Source organism: Benincasa hispida, chromosome 7 (assembly GCF_009727055.1).
Source record: "Benincasa hispida cultivar B227 chromosome 7, ASM972705v1, whole genome shotgun sequence".
NCBI classification, from domain to species: Eukaryota; Viridiplantae; Streptophyta; class Magnoliopsida; order Cucurbitales; family Cucurbitaceae; genus Benincasa; species Benincasa hispida.
The window spans coordinates 28,109,018-28,129,011 of record NC_052355.1 but is presented as its reverse complement, the minus strand read 5'-3'; the positions used below and the strand labels follow the sequence as shown (position 1 = coordinate 28,129,011).

General features: G+C 32.9%; 3 protein-coding genes across 7 annotated transcripts in view; 2 read left to right on the top strand and 1 right to left on the bottom strand.

The window, feature by feature from the left end:
- LOC120081496 (pullulanase 1, chloroplastic) overlaps positions 1-7,656 on the top strand; it is a 38,611-nt gene extending 30,955 nt beyond the window's left edge. The window contains exons 21-31 of one of the 5 annotated variants that reach the window (XR_005482862.1): positions 985-1,041; positions 1,116-1,190; positions 1,771-1,859; positions 2,115-2,192; positions 2,447-2,585; positions 3,647-3,756; positions 3,832-3,931; positions 4,379-4,509; positions 5,025-5,119; positions 5,212-5,259; positions 7,131-7,656. Coding sequence is in view for 2 of the 5 variants with exons in the window: in XM_039036442.1 (XP_038892370.1) it covers positions 985-1,041; positions 1,116-1,190; positions 1,771-1,859; positions 2,115-2,192; positions 2,447-2,585; positions 3,647-3,756; positions 3,832-3,931; positions 4,379-4,492 (762 nt within the window). In the remaining 3 variants the exon portion in view is untranslated. The other 4 variants (XR_005482861.1, XM_039036442.1, XR_005482863.1 and 1 more) reach the window with 4 other exon arrangements.
- Positions 7,657-13,903: 6,247 nt separating this feature from the next.
- LOC120081201 (zinc finger protein ZAT5-like) lies at positions 13,904-16,147 on the top strand. The gene has a single exon (XM_039035900.1). The coding sequence runs from the start codon at positions 14,391-14,393 to the stop codon at positions 15,408-15,410; it is 1,020 nt and encodes a 339-aa protein (XP_038891828.1). The 5' UTR covers positions 13,904-14,390; the 3' UTR covers positions 15,411-16,147.
- Positions 16,148-16,760: 613 nt separating this feature from the next.
- On the bottom strand, positions 16,761-19,994 carry LOC120081200 (monocopper oxidase-like protein SKU5). The gene is made up of 8 exons (XM_039035899.1): positions 19,442-19,994; positions 19,246-19,355; positions 18,875-19,145; positions 18,621-18,750; positions 18,148-18,508; positions 17,670-18,038; positions 17,250-17,506; positions 16,761-17,036 (listed from the first exon to the last, which is right to left on the bottom strand). Exons 1-8 carry the CDS (start codon positions 19,586-19,588, stop codon positions 16,987-16,989), a joined length of 1,695 nt encoding a protein of 564 aa, XP_038891827.1. The 5' UTR covers positions 19,589-19,994; the 3' UTR covers positions 16,761-16,986.

The window sequence follows — 19,994 nt, the reverse complement described above, 5'->3', positions numbered from 1 at the left end:
CCGACCGAAAGTCTTCAGACAAATCGGTTACCATCTGAAGTATTGCTTTTTGGGAGCCGTCCAACTCTTCGACGCGCTCCTCTATGTGGGCAACAGAGCCCGATGAGTTATCGCCACGTTCAAAGCTGCCGGACCGTGCCCTTTTGGTCTCAAGGGTCTATTTTAGGTCTAACTCAAGAAATTGTGTAAGTGAAGGCGGATCGAGCTTATACCCTCATCATCAGTTCTCTGACGGGTAATCCGTCTAGGCGGCCCACTACCGCATCAATTCCATCGGCTTTCTCAACAACTTCTTGTAGCCGAGTCTCTAGGAAACAGATACTATCCAGGACCTCTCTCAGGTAGAGCATTTTCTCTTCCATCTCTACCAACCTATCCACGTGGGACTTGTTCAGGTTCTTCGTCGCCGACATGATCACTGATCTTTCCCACTATGAGCCAACTTGGCTCTGATACCAACTGTCACAATCGCTCTTTCGGGAGCTTCTCTTAGCGATTGTGCGACACTTGTTCCCGCTCACGAACAAGTCAGCCAATTCGAATACGGACTGCCGGTGGCACACCGAGTGCCTCTCGCAACCTCCACTCCCGTTTTAGGGAAAACGGGTTTGGAGAGAAGGTTTTCGTAAGCAGTTTTTGTGAGTGTGAATAAAGAAAGAAAGATTGTAGTAGACTAGAAAGCAATAAACAACAACAATAGCTTTATAGAGTACTACTCCGGGTATGGGGAAGTGATGATTAGTCTTATCCCATATAGTGCATTCTGAACAAAAAAGTCAACTAGCACCCTTGCATATGCAAAAGGGTGAGTGACCACTTACAATGAAAATGTAAAGAAAGCAAGCTAACTAAGCTAATACAATACATGATATGAAAGTATGTTAGAAGGGGGTTGGATTGGGCATGCGGCCATGGGCAACAGGCCCTGGACAAGCATGACCGTGACACTCAGCCATGCATTTGACATTCTCAATTAATTTTCAGGTGAATTATGTTTCTGCTCATGATAATGAAACTCTATTCGACATCGTGAGTTTGAAGGTATTATGAACTGGTTTTGTGAATTATACTGGTTTTTTTAAGAGCTGAATCTGCATATAGCCTCTTTCCTGTAGACTCCAAGGAACATTGCCGTGGATGATAGGTGCAGGATTAATCATTTAGCCACCAGTATTATAGCACTATCACAGGTATTTAATTTTAATAAATCATGAAAGTTGGTAGTCTTCATATTTACGATGTTAATTCTCCTATTATCTTCAAAGTTCAAGGCATTAAATGTGTAAATCAGAAGAAACTTATTTCACAGGAAACCATGTTCATGCGCCTTAAGAAATTATAAACTATTCTGGAAATTGAATTTATTCAGACGTGGCTACTGGAATATTTTTACTATTATGAAAGTTTAACATACCTAGTAAATGGGATGGCCTTACCGACATGGTGTTTGTAGATGACACTAAACTTGGTATTGTTATGTATCGAATCAACAGATTAACTAGATGTGGAAATTGTATCGCAAGTGATCCAGGTCATGGATGCCTGATGCAGGACATAGAATTTTACATGTTCTTGGCTCTTCAACTTCATGATCAAGTTGACTGTGACATGTAGATCTGAAAAATGAAACCATGTTTTCTTTTTATTGTTTGATTAATATTATGGGCATTGGCATAGTTATAAGACAGCATCAAATTAAAGACCAAATTAATTATTTATGATTTTTGGTTCTGTAATTCTGGTTACTTAATTACTCTCTTCCTCTAAAAGGGAATACCATTTTTCCACTGTGGTGATGAATTACTACGCTCAAAATCAATGGATCGTGATTCATACAACTCTGGTGATTGGTTCAACAGGTCCTGTTCTAATTTTATTTCGTTCAATGATGTATTAACCTTTCAAAAGTAATTAGACGTTGAGGGTGTCAACTTCAGAGTCTAGTACTGTTGTTTTTTTGTTCTCTACTTTTTGGCAAATCCAATACGGTACATTATTTGGAACATATATGCATTGGGTATCCAAATCCCATTTTCTCTAACTGAATAAGGTTTACTGCCAGTAAGGGTGTATCTTGGCTTACCTTGAATTGATGTTTTCTTTCACAAAATCAGACTCGACTTCACGTACACGACAAATAATTGGGGCGTTGGCCTTCCTCCAAAAGAGAAGAACGAATACAATTGGCCCCTGTAAGTTTTACAATATTTTGACATATCTTGACGTGTTAGCTATTTGATTTTGAGTAGCATATATTCTACAACTATTCCTTTGCCTTCTGGAATCTGGAATAGATGGAACTTGTCCCAGTGGCCAGTAATCCAATTAATTATTTGCCTGAACATCTTTTTGATTGTTTGGACTAGCCACTGTCTTCCTGTACTTTTTAAAATTTCCGTTGCATATGTTTACTGGAAACCTTTGCTAATGATGCCTTCCATTTCAGAATAAAACCTAGATTGGCTGATCCCTCCTTCAAGCCTAGTAAAACTCATATTCTTGCTGCTGTGGAAAATTGCACAAATCTGTTACAAATCAGATACTCTTCACCCCTTTTCCGTTTGAAGACATCTAATGCTATCCAGGTGAGAATGGTTATTTAAGACCAATAGTCGGATGAAATACAAAATTTCATTTTTAATCAGTTGATTAATCTTAAGGACTTGACATTATATTTAATAAAATGGCCTTTATCTTGTACAACTTTATTTTGTACAAGAGCCACATAAATCATGCTACGGGAGAATACTGTCAAGGTGGCTCAGAGCATCATTACTTGATTCACGCTGGTCTACAATATACACTGTTTTATTTCAATTTCTACTTTTTAACGTGCAAAATTTAAATGATATGGCTGAACCAGTTAAACTGGACCTGAAATTGCACCATCGGTTCCTGAGGTTTCAGCTATTACATATAATGTCATAAGCTAAGAGCATAATGAAAAGATGGATCTAGATAAAAATGTGCTCGTTGTGGAATTAAGAAAGTTTTTGCTTTTGGGAAGGTTTTCTTTAGGTAAATGCTATTCCTTCTTTTTCTTTTCTTAGATTCTCTTTTTCTTTTCTTAGATTCCTCTTGCATCCAATTTGGAATTGCTGTGTTCATCCCTTCTGATATTGAGTTTCAACGGGGTTGTATGGCTTTGCCTGCCTTTGTTTACATGTTTACTTTATCTAGTGTTCCTTACCTGAATGATCTTGCATCATGACTTCCTGTGGCCTACGCTTCTACTTTATGTCATATCTACAGTCTACCTCAACTTCTTTGATTTATCAGTTGCTACACATCTGAAATTTTATCTTGTCAAACTGTCCAAAAGTCTTAAAAATATTGACTATTTAATGGATATTGTACTGATTATAAAATTGGGCTAGAAATAAAGGTAAATAGATTTTGAGTCCAGGACCATTTGTAAATTTCGTAGGATTTTAGATTGTCACTATCTCAAAAGCTTCTTGTTTATTCAGAGTAATTATAATCATTCCAACTATTTCTTCAACTCCTCAAACAGAACTGGGGTCATTTTGTTGAAATGTTAAGCTACTAATCTTCATCTTCGTTTAGTTTCTCTAGAATTGTTAAAACATGAAACCTACGTGTAGTGCTTGTGATGTGAAGTGCATTTGCCTTTTTGTGTGTATAGAGACGAGTCCGTTTCCACAACTCAGGTGCATCACTTATACCTGGACTGATAGTGATGAGCATTGAAGATGGGCACGAAGGCATTCCAGGGTTAAGTCAGCTGGATTCAATGTGCGTAGAGTAGCCTTCTCTTCTTCTATCGAGGATTTTACTCATAATAATACCCTTATCTCATGTTATCCGCAGCTACTCGTACATTGTTGTTGTGGTTAATGCACGTCCAACTGAGATTTCATTTCCTTGTCCTGCATTGCGGGCAAGGACTCTTCAATTACATCCCATTCAGGTAAATACTCTCTTGAGATCCTAACAGTGCTTGGCTTCAAAAGAGATTGTTAAGTAAATATAGCTTTTATCTTTATCATTTGTGCCATGTCAACGTCAAAAGACCTAATTAGGCTTTGATTACATGCTATGTAAATTGTCACCACGTTTCATCAGCTCCTCCCCCCAACCAAGAAAAGGCTTTGTAAATAATTGTTAGAAATGTTGGAAATAAGGGCCTTTGTTGATAGTTTATAGCTCCAAAGATATTTTTGTATTTTACTGTATCCTAGGTTTATTTTCTTTTTTATTTTAGGGCTTGCTAGAGCCCATACTTCTATTGTAACATTGTTAAAAATATTAAAAGAGATTCTCTATCGTGGTTTTTTCTCCCTGTTCTAGGTTTTTTCATCTAAACCTAGTGTTCTCTATTTTCTATCTTTTAACTTTTTATCTGTAAATATGGCAGTTAATGTCAACCGATCCCATTGTAAAAAATTCAACATACGAGCCATCCACAGGATGCTTCATGGTGCCTCCAAGGACGACAGCAGTATTTGTGGAGCCTCGGATATATGAGTAGCCATATTCTCTGAAATGGTATTTCCTTATGCCTATGTCATCCTGAACTAATTGCTTTCGTTTAGTGAAAGTGACAGAAATGTCTATCTCAAATATTGAAACTTACGCCGTATCAAGTGCAATTGTCATATTCATCATTGTACAGTATGCTAAATTAAAAAGTTGAGATTGATAAATTGATATATATTGAATCTTTTTCTAATATATCTATTGCACAAGAAGCTCAATAATTGAAATATATTCAATCTTCTTCTAACATATTCTTTACCCTATAATCTACATAGTTCGATGCAATTTGGTAGTTTGGCTTATCTATCTCTTATTTCTCCTCTTCCCTGAAAAATCCAAGTTTTAGATGGGCTATATCTTTGGTCAATACTCCAATAAAAGAATTCTTCGACTTGATCTAGCTTTCTCCATCAGTGATGTTTTGACTGCTATTTCTTTTTGCCACCCTTCTACTCACACCCACCTCTCTAAGGGAGGAAAAGTGGGCATGAATAATCCTTCATAGCCTCTTATTATTTTTTCAGTTATGTCAATGATGGGGATTGAACACACAATTTTATTTTGAACTGGGTCCTACTCCTAGATGGATGGACTGTACAACTGAAAGTAGAGACTTTTGGTGATGAAGGGCTTTTATAAATGATCTACATTTCATTTTTCTTTCTTTTATTTACATAACATATACTCAGACCTTCTCATTGCTTTTATAAGGAGAAAATTCCTCTTCTCCGTGGGGCCATGCTGTGTGTTTCGTGCAAGGTATGCAACTTTCATGTTCTAATTTTTTAGTAATTGTTTTTTCATATCCTCACAAATTTGGCCAAGTAAAACAAAAAAGTCTTTCTTTTGATGCATCCATTATTATTTAATTGTACTGTTTTCGAAAATATTAGATCTGATATCATGTCAGTTTTTGGAATTGATAAGAGAATGACCATTATTCTTCCATCTTCCTTACTTGGGTTTGAAGAAAAAGGAGAGGGAGTGGTTTTTCTTTTTTTTTTTTATTAAAAAAAAAAAAAAAAACTTCTTTCATGGCAAAAAGAAGAAAAAATAAGGACGTATTTGGTAGGTAATTTGAAAACAAATGATTCAAAGAAAATAAAATTGCACTTCATGTTTCCAAAACAGATTCAGAAATTAACTTTAAATTTGAACAATTTTTCAAAATATTTTTGATAATATATTTATGAACCATAAAATAATCATAGGTACTCACTGGAAATTAGGTTGAATATAAACTATCATTGGTTAATTTATGAACTTATTTATGTTAAAATTTTTGTATAATATTTATTTTGTAATATCATATAATATATAATATCTTATATAATATATATTTTAATTTCACAAAAATAATTGAGTTTATTAAATGAAATACCATATTTATTATTGTTTTTATAATCTTTTCTAATGTAATTTTGCATTTTAAATTTTGAATTCAAAATTTGTTGCACGTAAAATATAAAAATGTTGTTTTTAAAATTTTCACTGTTTGGATCACAGAATCATAAAACAGTTTTCAAAACCGAAATCTAGACTTACCAAATGCATACTTACTGAACTCATTGAATCTGCAAATATAAAACAAAACTTGAATTGCCTACCAACAAGCATGTTGCTTCAGTATGGTTAAAGAAATTATGGCCTTATGTCATGTCTTAATTAACAAATAAAACAAATAATCTAAACTAGATGCAATGTTTTTCCTATTAAGATCCAAGTATAAGTCAAAATAGAGTTATGGTGAGTTCAGGGTCAAACATAGGGACAATCGACTAAGATGTGTTTGAGCCTAATGCCTGATCTAATGAAATGAGATCTTAATTATACGTTGAGAATGCTTTATACAGTTAATCTAATTTGACTAAGTACAAATGTGGTGGAAGTGTATGCTGGTGAATAATGTAAGCGATAGTGACTGATGATTCGTCGAATGGTTGTGGAAGTGAAGGTGGTGATGACAATTGCAAACACCTTGAAATAGCATGTGTGAAATATGAAAGAAATATCAATGAATAAAGCAGGATTGAGAAAGATTGAGAAAGATTTACTAACATTTTTCTAAGTTATGCCTAAGTCATGCGTTCATATCGTTATCTCATAAAAGACTCATGTCTTAGTGTTTTTAAGCCACAATACTCTATTTCTAGGATGCATGTTTGGTTAATTTCAGACAAAAATGTTAATTTTATGTCTAAAGTCACTCCTTTCCTTGTTTTATAAGTTTCACAGTGTCAGACACATATTCTCTCAAGCAGTTGATTATTTTTACTTAAACCAATTTCTCAATCAATTTATTCAATGTTAATATGCACACATTAAAAAAGATGAACTTTGACTTATGCAAGACTTGGTAAAAATGTTGGTTTAACTTCCTCAAGCCATTGACGAAAATTGCTCATGATAAAGGAAAGGAATGACATGGATGGATTGAATATGGAATAGATCATATTTATATTAACGCACATGAGTTTTTCAATCTCAAATAACTTGATAAAAATAAGATCACAGGAAAAATGTAATAAGGAGCAGAGAATGAAAGTGTCAAGCAGTAGGTGCAATCGCTTTCTTCCTTTGGCTTGTATAGTGGTTGCTTCAATAGATGATGGAGTTTTCTCTTGTTTCAGAGAAGAAGATTGAGTTCTCACTCAGAATTCTTAAAAAGAAAAAAGCTTGAATGGTGGACGATAATGGTGGAATAATAGAAGAATTTGGGTAGTGCTTCAACCAATCTTTAGTTGAGAAGTCTCCTTCTTAGACAATTTTCGGATGAGCTATTTATAGGCGTCAAATGGAAGCTTCATTGCCTCTTCCTAATAATGCTTTGACATGTTTGTATTTAATTCCATGCTCTGCTGCGTCGACTACTCGCGTCACAGGTTCATCGGCTACCAACTTGCATTTTGATTTGACATCTACCGGTCATGCATTTGTCTTTTTCTCTCTTCATGTTTCTGCTCGTCACATAGTTTTTTGCATGCAAAATTTGGAGTTGATTTGATCAATTCATATGCGTCCACGGCTGTAGCTTTTGTTTCTTTGGTTTGTTTTTGCTTTTTTTTCATCAGAAATCTTGCATTCAAAAGATATTAAATTTTATAATTTTTAGGATAATAAGTTTTGTAAATGCATGAACGCAAAGCAATTTTTTTACATGAATTTCACATTAAAGTTATGTATTTTTATTTAAATTTTCCTAATTATTCTAAATAAAAAGGTACGATAATTTATATTTCTATCCGTTATCAAAATCCATTCGAAAGATGAAAAGTTTGGATGCCTCAGAAGTAGAGATGTTTGGAATACGCTACTGCATTGCTTTTCATTTTTGAGATCCCAATAATGATGGATTTTAAAGAGACTGGTAAACCAATCATCCTTCATTATCTCATTGACCATTTTAAATACTCACATGTAATTAGAAGTTTTCAAATGATTGGGATTTATCACTAAATTCAAAAATATTAAAACCATAGATAAGAAAAAGAAAAAAGGCAGACTTTTGAGGGAGATTGAGATTGAGTCTCCTTTCAATAATTATAATAATAAAAAAAAAAATACATGTAGCATTAAATATAATGGGAAAGTTGGTTATAGTCACTTGCACACATAGTTGTTCATGACTTGCTTCCAAGCTAGCTCTAATTAATATTCCCACGCTTCACTTCAAATCTTTCATATTTTATTCTTTATAATTATTGATCGAAAATAGGATGACATGTGGCTTCATTTCAACCGTTGATTTAATGTTTTTGCAAATCATTTGCATTTTAAAGTTTGTTTTTAGGCATTCCCTTTTTTAACGTGCCACACACATTCAAATATATTATGACACACCAAATTATTCTTCACTTAACACCAAAATCTTGTAAAACCATTGACTTTCCCCTCACCATTTGAGACAAAATATATATTCTAAATAAGGATTAAGGATCCACCTTATACCCGTCAATTATACATGCATCATGCTCTCTCAACCAATAAAATCAAGACACCTAAGTCAACCATTTTTTTACAAAATCATATTCTAATGAGTTTTATAAATATTTTAAAACTACTATGTAGTAGAAATCAATTTGAATTTTGGATAAAAAATATTATATATACTAGTGTGATGGTAAACTAAAATAAAAATTAGGATCACTATACTATTTCAAGTCATCATCATATCGATTCAAGTTCAAAATTTGTCCAGTATTCTAAAAGAATTGCACTTTATTAGTAGTTTTGAAACAATTATAAAAGACCACGGGTAACATTTTAACTTATGAAATGTTTTCATCATGCGTTACCATGCATTATTTTCATACATATTTGTGTTTGGTAAGATCAAAGATCCATTAGTGTCAACTAAAAGAAAAGAAATATTATTTTTCATGGCTTATATTTTGATCTATAATTTTTTCTATGTGAATTTAGAGATTATATTCATACAAATACTAGCCTCTAACTTGCACAATGTAATTACTCTAAAAATAATTATCCTACTACTCAAGTATATGCTTTTAAAAAGAATATTTGTGTACAATCAATCACTTTGTTGAGTATCAAGTCAACTCTAAGAGATTTTCAAATGGCACGAACTTTGGCCCGATTATATAAGTAATGGGTCACTTTCATTGAAATATTTCTTAAGCAACTAGGTTCTTAATTCCATCAATCTAACTTCCACATCATGAAACATAGCTAACTAGTCCACCACTCTTAACTCTTAAGACTTTATTTGTCATTCCTATACAACCTAATCTCAAATATTAGCAAACTTTAATTGTTCCAAGCTTGTAATATATCTTGCTTAAACCCTAATTACAAAAGCTCAAGTCTCTAAGCTTTCGTGTTTGTGTCTTAATTAATAATTACAAATTTATTTTACATAAAATTAAAAATTTTGGTGTCCTATTAGATATTAAATTTAATTTTATGTCTAATGGACTTGTTAATTTTAATATATATATATATATATATATATACTGAAATTGTTATGGACTTGCTAAATATAAAATTGAAAGTTTGATAATTTATTAAACACCTTTTAAAGTTAGAGACTTAATAGACACAAACCTGGAAGTTTAGATCTCATTTGGTAACCATTTGGTTTTTGGTTTTTTGTTTTTGTTTTTGAAAATTAAGTCTATAAACATTATTTTTACCTCCAAATTTCTTCATTTGTTATCTACTTTTTACCAATGGTTTAAAAAATCAAACCAAATCTTGAAAACTAACAAAAGTATCTTTTAAACATTTGTTTTTAGTTTTTGAAATTTGGTTAAGAATTCAATCATTATACTTAAAAAAGATGTAAATCATGGTAAAAAAATTGAGAGAAAATAGCTTTAATTTAAAAAAAAATAAAAAACAAAATGATTATCCAAAGGAATTACTTGTAATCTAACAAATTATAATAATATCAATAGACTAAAAGATGGTCTATTGAATATTATTTACAAAAATGACAAAAGATGTAAGGATAATGAAGCATGCTTGTGTTTTTGGTAATGACCTATGAAATTTGTTCAAATAATTTAATTTAACTTAACAAAGGTTGAGTGTGTGTATGGATGGCTGAGTCAATATATATATATAAAGGCCCTCATGATGTGTGTCTTTTGTTGGAAACAAAGCACAGTTGTGCAAATTAATTATGAGCACATTCAGTAATTGCCTAAAGATACTCACTTATCCACATCTTGATTTGGTTCTATTTTATAATTGTCCAAAGAAGACCTTATGTTCTTGAGGTTACTATTTAATTCATTTATTTATCTCCGATCATTTTTTAAGATAAACTATAAGAGGTCTAATTTTATTGATTTTATCTTTTTGTACTTCAAAAGATTTGAATGTCTAACTTTTCGATCAATAGACAATATTTGGATGTTAAGAAAACTAATAGGAAATTAATTCCGAATTAGGTGAGCCATCGTGAATTGAACTTTTGACTTTTTAGTTATTTATTGAGACCATGTCTCCTTTTTTACCACAAGACCAACCCCGTGATAGTTTGGACATTGTATTATTAGTTATAAGAAACATAATAGTAAATAATTTGGTTTTTCTTTTCTTTAGAGATTTTCATGAGTTTTAATATTCTTCCATCAATGCTAAAAGCCTAAAACAAAACCTTGAACACAATATAGTCTCCAATCTAAATCCAACAATGGTATAATTGGTTAAAACATCACTGGTGTGAATTATAATAGTCTTAAAATAAAATATATGGTATAGTCTTCCAATTTGGGTAATTGTTTGTTAAATATGATAGGATGATTTATTTCATCATTATTATTTTTCTTTGAAAACATTGTAATAGAACCAATATGAGTATCATTTAACAATAATTGACATATACTTTTTATTGAAGATTCAAGTATCGATACTCCCCTTTGTTGCACTAAAAGAGAGAGAAGTGCTTTTGTTTTTATATTCTTTCACTCTCTAAAATCAAGTTCCTTCAAAATTAACAAATTTTCTTCTTTCCAAAAATATAAAAATGAACAAATTTTTATGATAATGTAAAACTATATAAAATGTAAAAGTTGACACTTGAAAGTATAAACTCATTAATTAAAGGATAATTATTTTAAATGGCAAAACTGTTGAAAATATTTTTAAATATAGTAAAATATCATTGTCTATCTATGATAGACATTAATAGACGTCTATTATTGATAAGATATTAACATTTTATTATATTTATAAAGCTCATTTTTCTATATTTAAAAACAATCTTTAATTATAATCACTTCTTCCAAAATCAAAAATAAAAAAAAATAAAAAAAAAAACAAAAAAAAAAGACATTATTAATTTCAATTCAATCATTATATAAAGTTTGATGAAATATGCAGCTTCTATAACTCCCAAATGAAGGGATATGCATGTGAAAACCCAGTTGTTATTGTTATTATGGGCAAAGTTTGTTTTGAAACCCAACAAAAGGCCAAATTACAAAAAGAACACTCTTGAATATAGTTGCATTTGAAATTACACTCCCAAAATTTCAATCGTAAAAATTAAATCCTCACATTTCTACAAATGTTAAAATTGTACCCTCAAACTTACAATAATTTCAAAAATTGAAACCCTAAATGATAAAATTTAAACCCTTTTCATAATTACGTAAGTTTGAGTGACCAATTTTTACAATTAAAAATTTGAGAGTTTAATTGTAATATTTTTTAGTACAATTGATCACTGAGGATAAGGAGATTCGAACCACAGACCTCGTTACTCATATACTCGTATGTCAATTGAGTTATGTTCGATTTGACTAGTTTAATTGTAACTACCGTCATCGTTGTGTTTTTTTTTTTTTTTTTTTTACTATTTGAAAAAGAAAAAAAAAAGAAAATTAAAAAATGAGTGGCCATGCAAAGTGAAGAAAATAAAAAGGCAAAATAATATTTAAGAGAGAGAGAGTAGAAGGAAGTAGTGGGTGCACCGCAGATTCCGTGGGTACAGGCTTGCACTCCAATCATCTCATGCACAATCCCTTCACCTAAAGTAATCTCTTTTTTTTCTTTTTCTTTTTTTTTTTTCTCTAAATTAAACTCGATTTTACTTCATAAACTTTCGATTATTTTATTTTATTGATTTTAAAGTTTTAAAATGTATGTTTTAGTCTTTAAATGATTGTGAGGATTTAATTTAATTTAGTGTTGTAAACTTTCAAAGGTTGTAGATCTAACTTACCCCCAAAATTTGTTTTTAATGAATATATATAATATGGTTTTGAGTAATATGTATTATGTGTAAAGTGAGTTAATGGCATGTAAAGTAACAAAGAAAAGACAAAAAAAAAAATTCTTTTCTAAAAGTTTTTAATTAAAATAGAACCTTTTGAAAATCTAATAACTAATATCATATCTGGTAATCATTTTGTTTTTTTTGTTTTTTCATTTTGAAAATTAAGCATATTTCATTCACATTTCTTATCATGATTTGCATCTTTCTTAAATACAGTAGTTGAATTCTTAGCCAAATTCCAAAAACAAAAACAATTTTTTGAAAGCTACTTATTTTAGTTCTCAAAATTTGCCATGTTTTTTCTACCATTTGTGAAAAGTAGATAACAAAGAAAGAAAATTAGATGTGAAAGTAATGTTCATAGGCTTGATTTTTCAAACAAAAAATAAAATGGTTACTAAACGGTGTTTAAAATAAAACAAGCTTAAAAATTTAAGGATTTAATTTACTTTAGTTTATAGACGAAAATACAAGAAGCTTAAAAGCTCTGAGACTAAAATGAGATTTGAACTATCTCTTTTTTCTTTTTTGAGTCGGATATCTACTTAAGTTGACTAAGACGAATATCGAATATTTGAGTACTACACCATAATTTTTTAGTATAAAATAAAATAATAGTTAAGACCATAATATAATTAGCCTTTAAAAGTTAAAAGACTAAAATAAATGCTTCACAATTTAAGCATAGCTTAGCCGATAACCATTCCAAATCTTTCAAACCCTTCACCAAGCCATAGTTTTACTAAAAAATAATAATACAAACATTTCAAAATAAATACTTTACTAAAATTTTAAAACTAAAATTAATAGATAACACTCACACCTACACATTTGACATTATTTAAAAAGAGCTCCTACCAACATATTTCTACTACTAAAAATTTTTAACCATTATGTTAATAAGATTTTTTTTTTTTTCTTTTCATATCACAGCAAATAGAAAAAATTCTACATTTTAATAACTATTTACTAACTAGTAGAATAAAACAAACTTTAATTTATTAAATTAAGGATAAAAAATAGATTTAAAGTTAATTAATAATCAAAAAGTAAATAATAATAATAATAATAATAAGAGAAACTATTTACACAAGATAACAAAATTTTAATCTTCTTTGATAGAGGTTGATAGAAAAGTGTCAGTGATCGAAATTGATAGAAATTTATCAGTGTTTATCAATTTTTTTTTTTTTTTTTGTTGCTATTTCTGTAAATATTTTGACATTTTTTCTATCAGTAAAAATTTTCGAATTAAAAAACATAGATTACCTGTCATGAAAAAAAAAATAATAATTCAATAATTGAGTGTGTGATGTTTTGTTGAACAAGACGTGGTTGAAGTAGCGATGGGTACACCCACTGTCCAACCAAACCACAGAAGAATAAACTTCCATTGTTTTTGGACTTAAAATCTCTCCACCATTTCTGGCGATTCTTTCTTAACCATGAATTTAGCCTTCTGTCAATTTGCCAACACGAGCTAATTAATACTGAAAACTTTAAATTCCCTTAAATTAGAAAACTCTTGGAATTACCATTGGTTTTTTTTTTTGGGGGGGGGGGATTAATTTTTTAATTTTTGTGTTAAGATTTTTAGTATATTATTGGGTTCTTTTCATTTTGTATCTCTTGTTAAAGTGGGTTGGCAAAGTGTGAGAAAGAGAGTGTGAAACGGGCTTTAAAACTAACAAACTTGCCTGTTTCCTCCATCAATATTCTTCAACACTGCCTCTGTCTATCTAAATTTGCACTCTTTCTGTTACACAATTTGTTTGTTTTTAGTTTTACTTTATGGCTCTGTGTCTTTTCATTCTCTACCCCTTCTTCTTCTTCTTCTTCTTCTTCTTCTTCTTCTTCCCTTTTAACTCTTCCTTTTTACCCCTCCTTTTTCTACATATATTTCTCACCCTTCCAATACAATACCCAATAAAAGGAAAAAAAACATTCACTGATCTTTCTTTACTGTTCCATTGAGATCCATTGATATTAATTACATCATCCTATCTATTTATATATATATACATAGTTTCATCCTATCATTACTCTCTTTCCCCATTTCTTCCTTTTCCCCACCCACCAATTTCTTCTCCCTTTTTCTTTTTTTCCATTTTTTTGCCTTTTGGAGGGTGGGGAGAAGGGAAGAATGGAAGTTGATCATCAAGATTCAGTTATGGGGTCCAAAGAACAAGCTCTGATAGCCAAAGGAAAGAGAACCAAGCGCCAAAGGCTTCATTCTCCAATCCCTTTTGCTGTTCCAACCAATTCTTCAAGTGGGGAATTAGGAGGATTTGTTGTTGATGATGATGATTCTAATTTTGTAGCAGAAAACAATGATTATCATCACATCAATACCAATTTTTCTCCTTCTTCATCCTCTGCTGAATTGCAGCAATTTAACACCACCACTTCTGAAGAAGAAGAAGACATGGCTAATTGTCTTATTCTCCTTGCTCAAGGGAGACCCCCTTGTTCCCCACCGCCGAAACAAGTCGATACTGGACCGTTTCATCATCTTAACAATAATGTTCGGAGATTCACGGCGGAGAATGTTGCAGTCGGAAATGAAAAGGGTGGGGTCAGATGCTATGCTTATGAGTGCAAGACATGTTATAGGACATTCCCTTCATTTCAAGCATTGGGAGGACATAGGGCTAGTCATAAGAAGCCTAAAGCCATGGAAGCTGAAAAGAAGATTCTTTTGTCTTCAGATGATGAAGAGATACAATTCAAGAACAATATCACACAGTCACTTTCTTTGCAATTGAATCAGAGGGGAAGTTTGCATAGCAGTGGCAAGGCTAAGGTTCATGAGTGTGCTATTTGTGGGGCTGAATTTACATCTGGGCAGGCCTTGGGAGGCCATATGAGGCGCCACCGTGCCATGCCAGTCGGGACGAACACCGCGTTGTCTCTGACTCCGATGAACATGGAAGGTGAGGAACAAAGACAACCAAAGAGGCAAAGAAGTGTAATTTCTTTGGATTTGGATCTCAATCTTCCTGCTCCTCAAGAACATGATCAAAGAGAATCCAAGTTCTTGATAAAGTCAAACCAACAACAGCAACAACAGCAGCAGCCACAACAACAACAACATAATAATAATAAACAACAGCAGCAGCCACTTGTTTTTCCTGCCAGGACTTTGGTTGACTGTCATTACTAAGGATGCATAACAATTCTAAAAATTTTCCCCCCTAAAAGATTTGATTTTCCATCGTTGTTTCTGATGATCGACTTGATGTGATTATGTGAATTTATCTTCTTCATTTATTTATTTTTTTTACATTTTACTTTTGTTTGAAAATTTACCTTTCATTGTCATCAAATTCTTTTAATTTTTATTTTGCATTCTTTCTTTACCCCCAACTTTGATAAAATGTTGTTATAATGGAACTAATGAAATTGTTTTCTGAAACGCATTGTTAGAATTGCCTCTAAGCTTTTTGGTCATGAAAATTGCATGAAGGGCATCTTTCTTTCTTTCTTTCTTTTTCTTCCCTTTTACTTTGTTTTGCTCTTCTTTCAGTTGGAGTAAATGTGATAATCACTTAGAGAGGGATGTTTGGCTTGGTCTTGTCACCACCATCTCCAAAAGTCATGTTTTTGGTTGCATTCTTTCATTGACAAGGAAAGCCATCCCTCTCTCTCTTTCTGATTGGTGACAAGAATAGACTAACAAGTACAGAAAGCCAGTGAGTAACTGCAATTTGCACATGAATCCACCTTTTGTCTTTTTTTCCTCTCTAAACTATCAAAATACTTTTAAAATAATGCTCACCCGTTACCCAAGTTTTGTTCTTTTCTTTGCACTTTGGTCCACTCTTCTGTTAGTTACTACCACACCCAACAAAACCTAAGCAAGATCTGGATTATTGATTTTTGTACTTTACAACCCAAACACATTTAATATGGTCCAGTGGCTTCTCATTAGCTCATTCAAAACCCAACTTGTTTCTTACTACTCTCTCTTTATTCATTCAGTTGGCTTAATTAATTTTCTGGTCTCAAATGTCTTTCCCTACATTGAATCTAAAGTATAACCATCTTTCTTCTCAAGTAAGATAAGGGTTATGTCGACATCACACACAAACAGGGGGATATTGAGAGGTTGGCCATGGCTGGAAACTGGAGGATTTGTTTGCTAATTTTGAGGAGTTTAGTAAAATCGTATGGACTAAATCCCAAACTCCAGCTTGTAAGCTAAAGGTCAATGGATCAAATTGGGGTAGTTTGGAGGTTTTCAATGTGTGGTCAAAGTCATGAGGCTATTATTGGGTTTTCCTTATTTTTCATGATTTTGTTTCATATGTGTTTGTTTTGTTAAACCCAACTACCTGCTTAACACTAAATTTAGTTTTAAGTTTCCTAAAACCCGTTCTTTCTTCCTTTTTTTTTTTTTTTTTTTTTTCCCCCTAAAACTTTTCCTTCCTTAATCTAACTTCTTTTTTTATGCATTTTCAACTATTGATATTAGAAAAGTGAAAAATGGAAGGTGATGAAGATAAGAAGCTTGTAAAAGAAAATTAATGAATCAATATATACTGTGACTTCGCTAGTTGCACAGTAAGAAATGTGACCAGAACAAACCACAACTTCTACAGTATATATGTCACAGACAAAGTGAGTAAAATAATAAAGGTACAGAATTTCCCCCTGTTGCAGGTCTCATAGGACTTATCAGACAGTATTCAAACCAAAAGTAATAGCTTTAATGAGTCTTCTTAATCACTGTCACACAATCACGGTCGGAGGTGTGCGCTAGCTGGGACAGATGATTGATTGAAAATTCCTGTTAACAAACAAAACATACCAGATTGGTCACTTATATAAATATTAGAAAGTTTTCAAGGATATCGGGATTTAAGTGGGAACAACTTCTTAAGATGTGTATGAATCTATGAACCAAACATTATATCCCTAGGATTGTGGCATTAGGCAACAACAAGAACATGCTATGTTAGAAACAGAAACAAAAAGTATGTGCAGTGGAAGTTGAACAAACCACAAAGGAGGAGATTTGCAGGAGGTGGCCGCTCCTTAGCCGGGTTAGGATCACTGTCATGAACTCTTAGGTAAAGCTCTTGGCCTAAAAACCAGTTTTTCAAAAGTTGTGACCTTAAATTCCACATTCCTGGGTTGTCTAGGAAAGCATAAACTGCGGTCCATCCCCCTGGATAAACCTGTACCGTTGATCTCACAACCGGATCAAGCAGGTTGTATGTGTCACGCAATTCCGGCGTCCAATCTCCATTTCCAAACCTGGAAGTCATACAGCATTATTTTGTTGAATAGATGAGAATCCAAGTACTTCACAAATAAAAACAGCTTTATAAAGAGAACCATCTGAAGATGATTAAGTTCAGAAGAATCGGTTTGCAATGCTGCTAAAATTAGTGGTTGCTGACGTTTTTCTTATACTTACCCGACAACATAGAACCCAAAACCATCTAGATGCCAAGAATCTATAAACTCCCAGTTGTTCTTAAGGACAATTTCTATCCAACCTTTGTGGTCTCCAGTGACAACAGAGACTCCAAAAGAAGCATTAAGATTGACAGATTGAACAGGAAACTCATCAAGTTGGTACACCCCGGAACCATTGACTAAGAGATCTGCGAGCTTCAACGGGGTATCAATTGTGAGGTAAGACACGTTGTTGACAACAGCTTGTGGTAATCCATTAATCATGCCCACAGAGTTTTGGAGAATGAAAGTTTGTGATAAGGTCACATTTGTTACATTGAAGGTTCCTTGTGGATTTGGTCTTGCAGCTCCTGTGGTCATGTTCCATCTGTGCAAGAAGATTTGGAGAATAAGATCCAAATTATGTGTAAGTGAGCACGAATTTACAGAAATGGATACTTCCAGGATATATATGAGAACTTAAAGACTTTACTTGCCTAATCGATTTTGCTTGATTTACTGAGAAGTCAAGGTCGAATGGATCAGGACCAGTTGGTAGAGGGCCAATGGGTTGTGCAGCAGAATTGGAATAGTGTAGCACTCCAACACCGACGAGGCTGCTAAATTCGGTGGCATTCAGCAATTTAGGAGATGCTACAATGAAATAATCAGCATCGACCTGATTAGCGGTAACAAGAACGGAATAGGATTGCCCCACGTGAACATCCAGTGAATCTAATATGGTTTGATTGGTGTAAGATCCTTCTGTCTCAACCAACAACATATTATGGTTCTGAATCCTGAAGTTGAAACTCAAACTTGTCCCCACGTTCGATATCCTGAACCTGTAAACCTTCCCTACAAGCCATATCATTCAAGTTCAAGAAACTTTAGCATTTTGAAACTTCAAAATTTCATCTCCATTACATTATATATAGAAGAAGCACTTGCCCAATAACAGCTAGATTACCTTGTGTGACAGTGAATGATTCAAAGGCTTTTCCTTCAGTGTTGCCAAAAGGTGGCTTCCCATTCATTAACATGATGTTTGGGATGCTATCAAATGCAATTATCGGATTGGTCATCATGGATCTGGTTATCTATCCAAATTAAGTGCGGAATCAAATACATTAAGCTTAAGAAATCCAAAGTAATAAAACAAAAAAAGAACAAAACTCCCAACAGTCCAACATGCTTCAAGAACCAGTCCAACAGTACAATTACCTTGTAGTTGTCAAAAGACCAATCACCAATGAGAAGATCAAACTCATCTTCAGGTTTTGGGAAGGGAACAGCGATCACGTTCCGGTTGTTGACACGAATCGGTCCAAATCCTCCGGCTGCCTTCTGAAAGTTGATTGATGGGAAGTAGAAGAAACTGCCAATTTGGTCCTTGGTCTGAAACACATAAGTCCAATTTGAACCAGGCAAAATTGGACAGTTTGTTCCAGAAACTCCATCTTGCCATGAGTTTAGCCTTTGTTGTATCCCATTCCTACATTATAAAGCTCAAGCAAACATAATACTCAAATCCAACATTTCAGCCATTTAAAAACAAGAGTTTCTCAAACATTATATCATCATTCATTTCATACCATGTAAAAAGAAGAGGCTCATCCAAATTGTTAAAGACATTTACATGGACAAAATCATTTGTTGTGGTATTAATCAGAGGTCCTGGGAACAACCCATTAATGGCAATGACCTAAAAAACAAACCCACGTTCATTATCAGAAGAGAAACAAAGAGAATTCAATCAAAAATCAAGCATAGCAGAATGAACATTCTTACAGGCTGCTGCTGAGAAACAGGTTGGATTGTGGAATCCAAGGTCACATTCCATTCAAGAAAGATATCAATGGCACTCACACTGAGAGCAAATATCCCAATTACTAGCACATAACCAAGTGGGTGCCTGTGAAAACCATTAAAAGCCATTGTAGTGGCAAAAGATGAAGAAGAAGAAGAAGAAGAAGAAACTTCTTCTTTTTGTTCTCTTTGAACAGAAATAGAAAATGGAAACAAAACAGGGGAAATGCATAGAGGTAATAATGATGTGGGTTCATATAAAGAGGAGGAGATTTCCAAGAAAGATTAGGGAAAAAAGACAAGAAAAAGGAAGAAATATTGCAATTGGGTATTGATAAATTTAAAAATTGAGACATACAATGCAGGGAATTGAATATTAAAGAGAGCCGGCACCGGCAATGAAGAAGAAGAAGAAGAGGAGGAGGAGGAGGGACAAAGTTTCTTGGTGGAAGGAAAGCTTGAAGCTGGTTTGGGCTCCTTGACGCTGACCAAGTTCTGCTATTTTGACAAATGTCAAATGGGTCTGAGTTTTCAA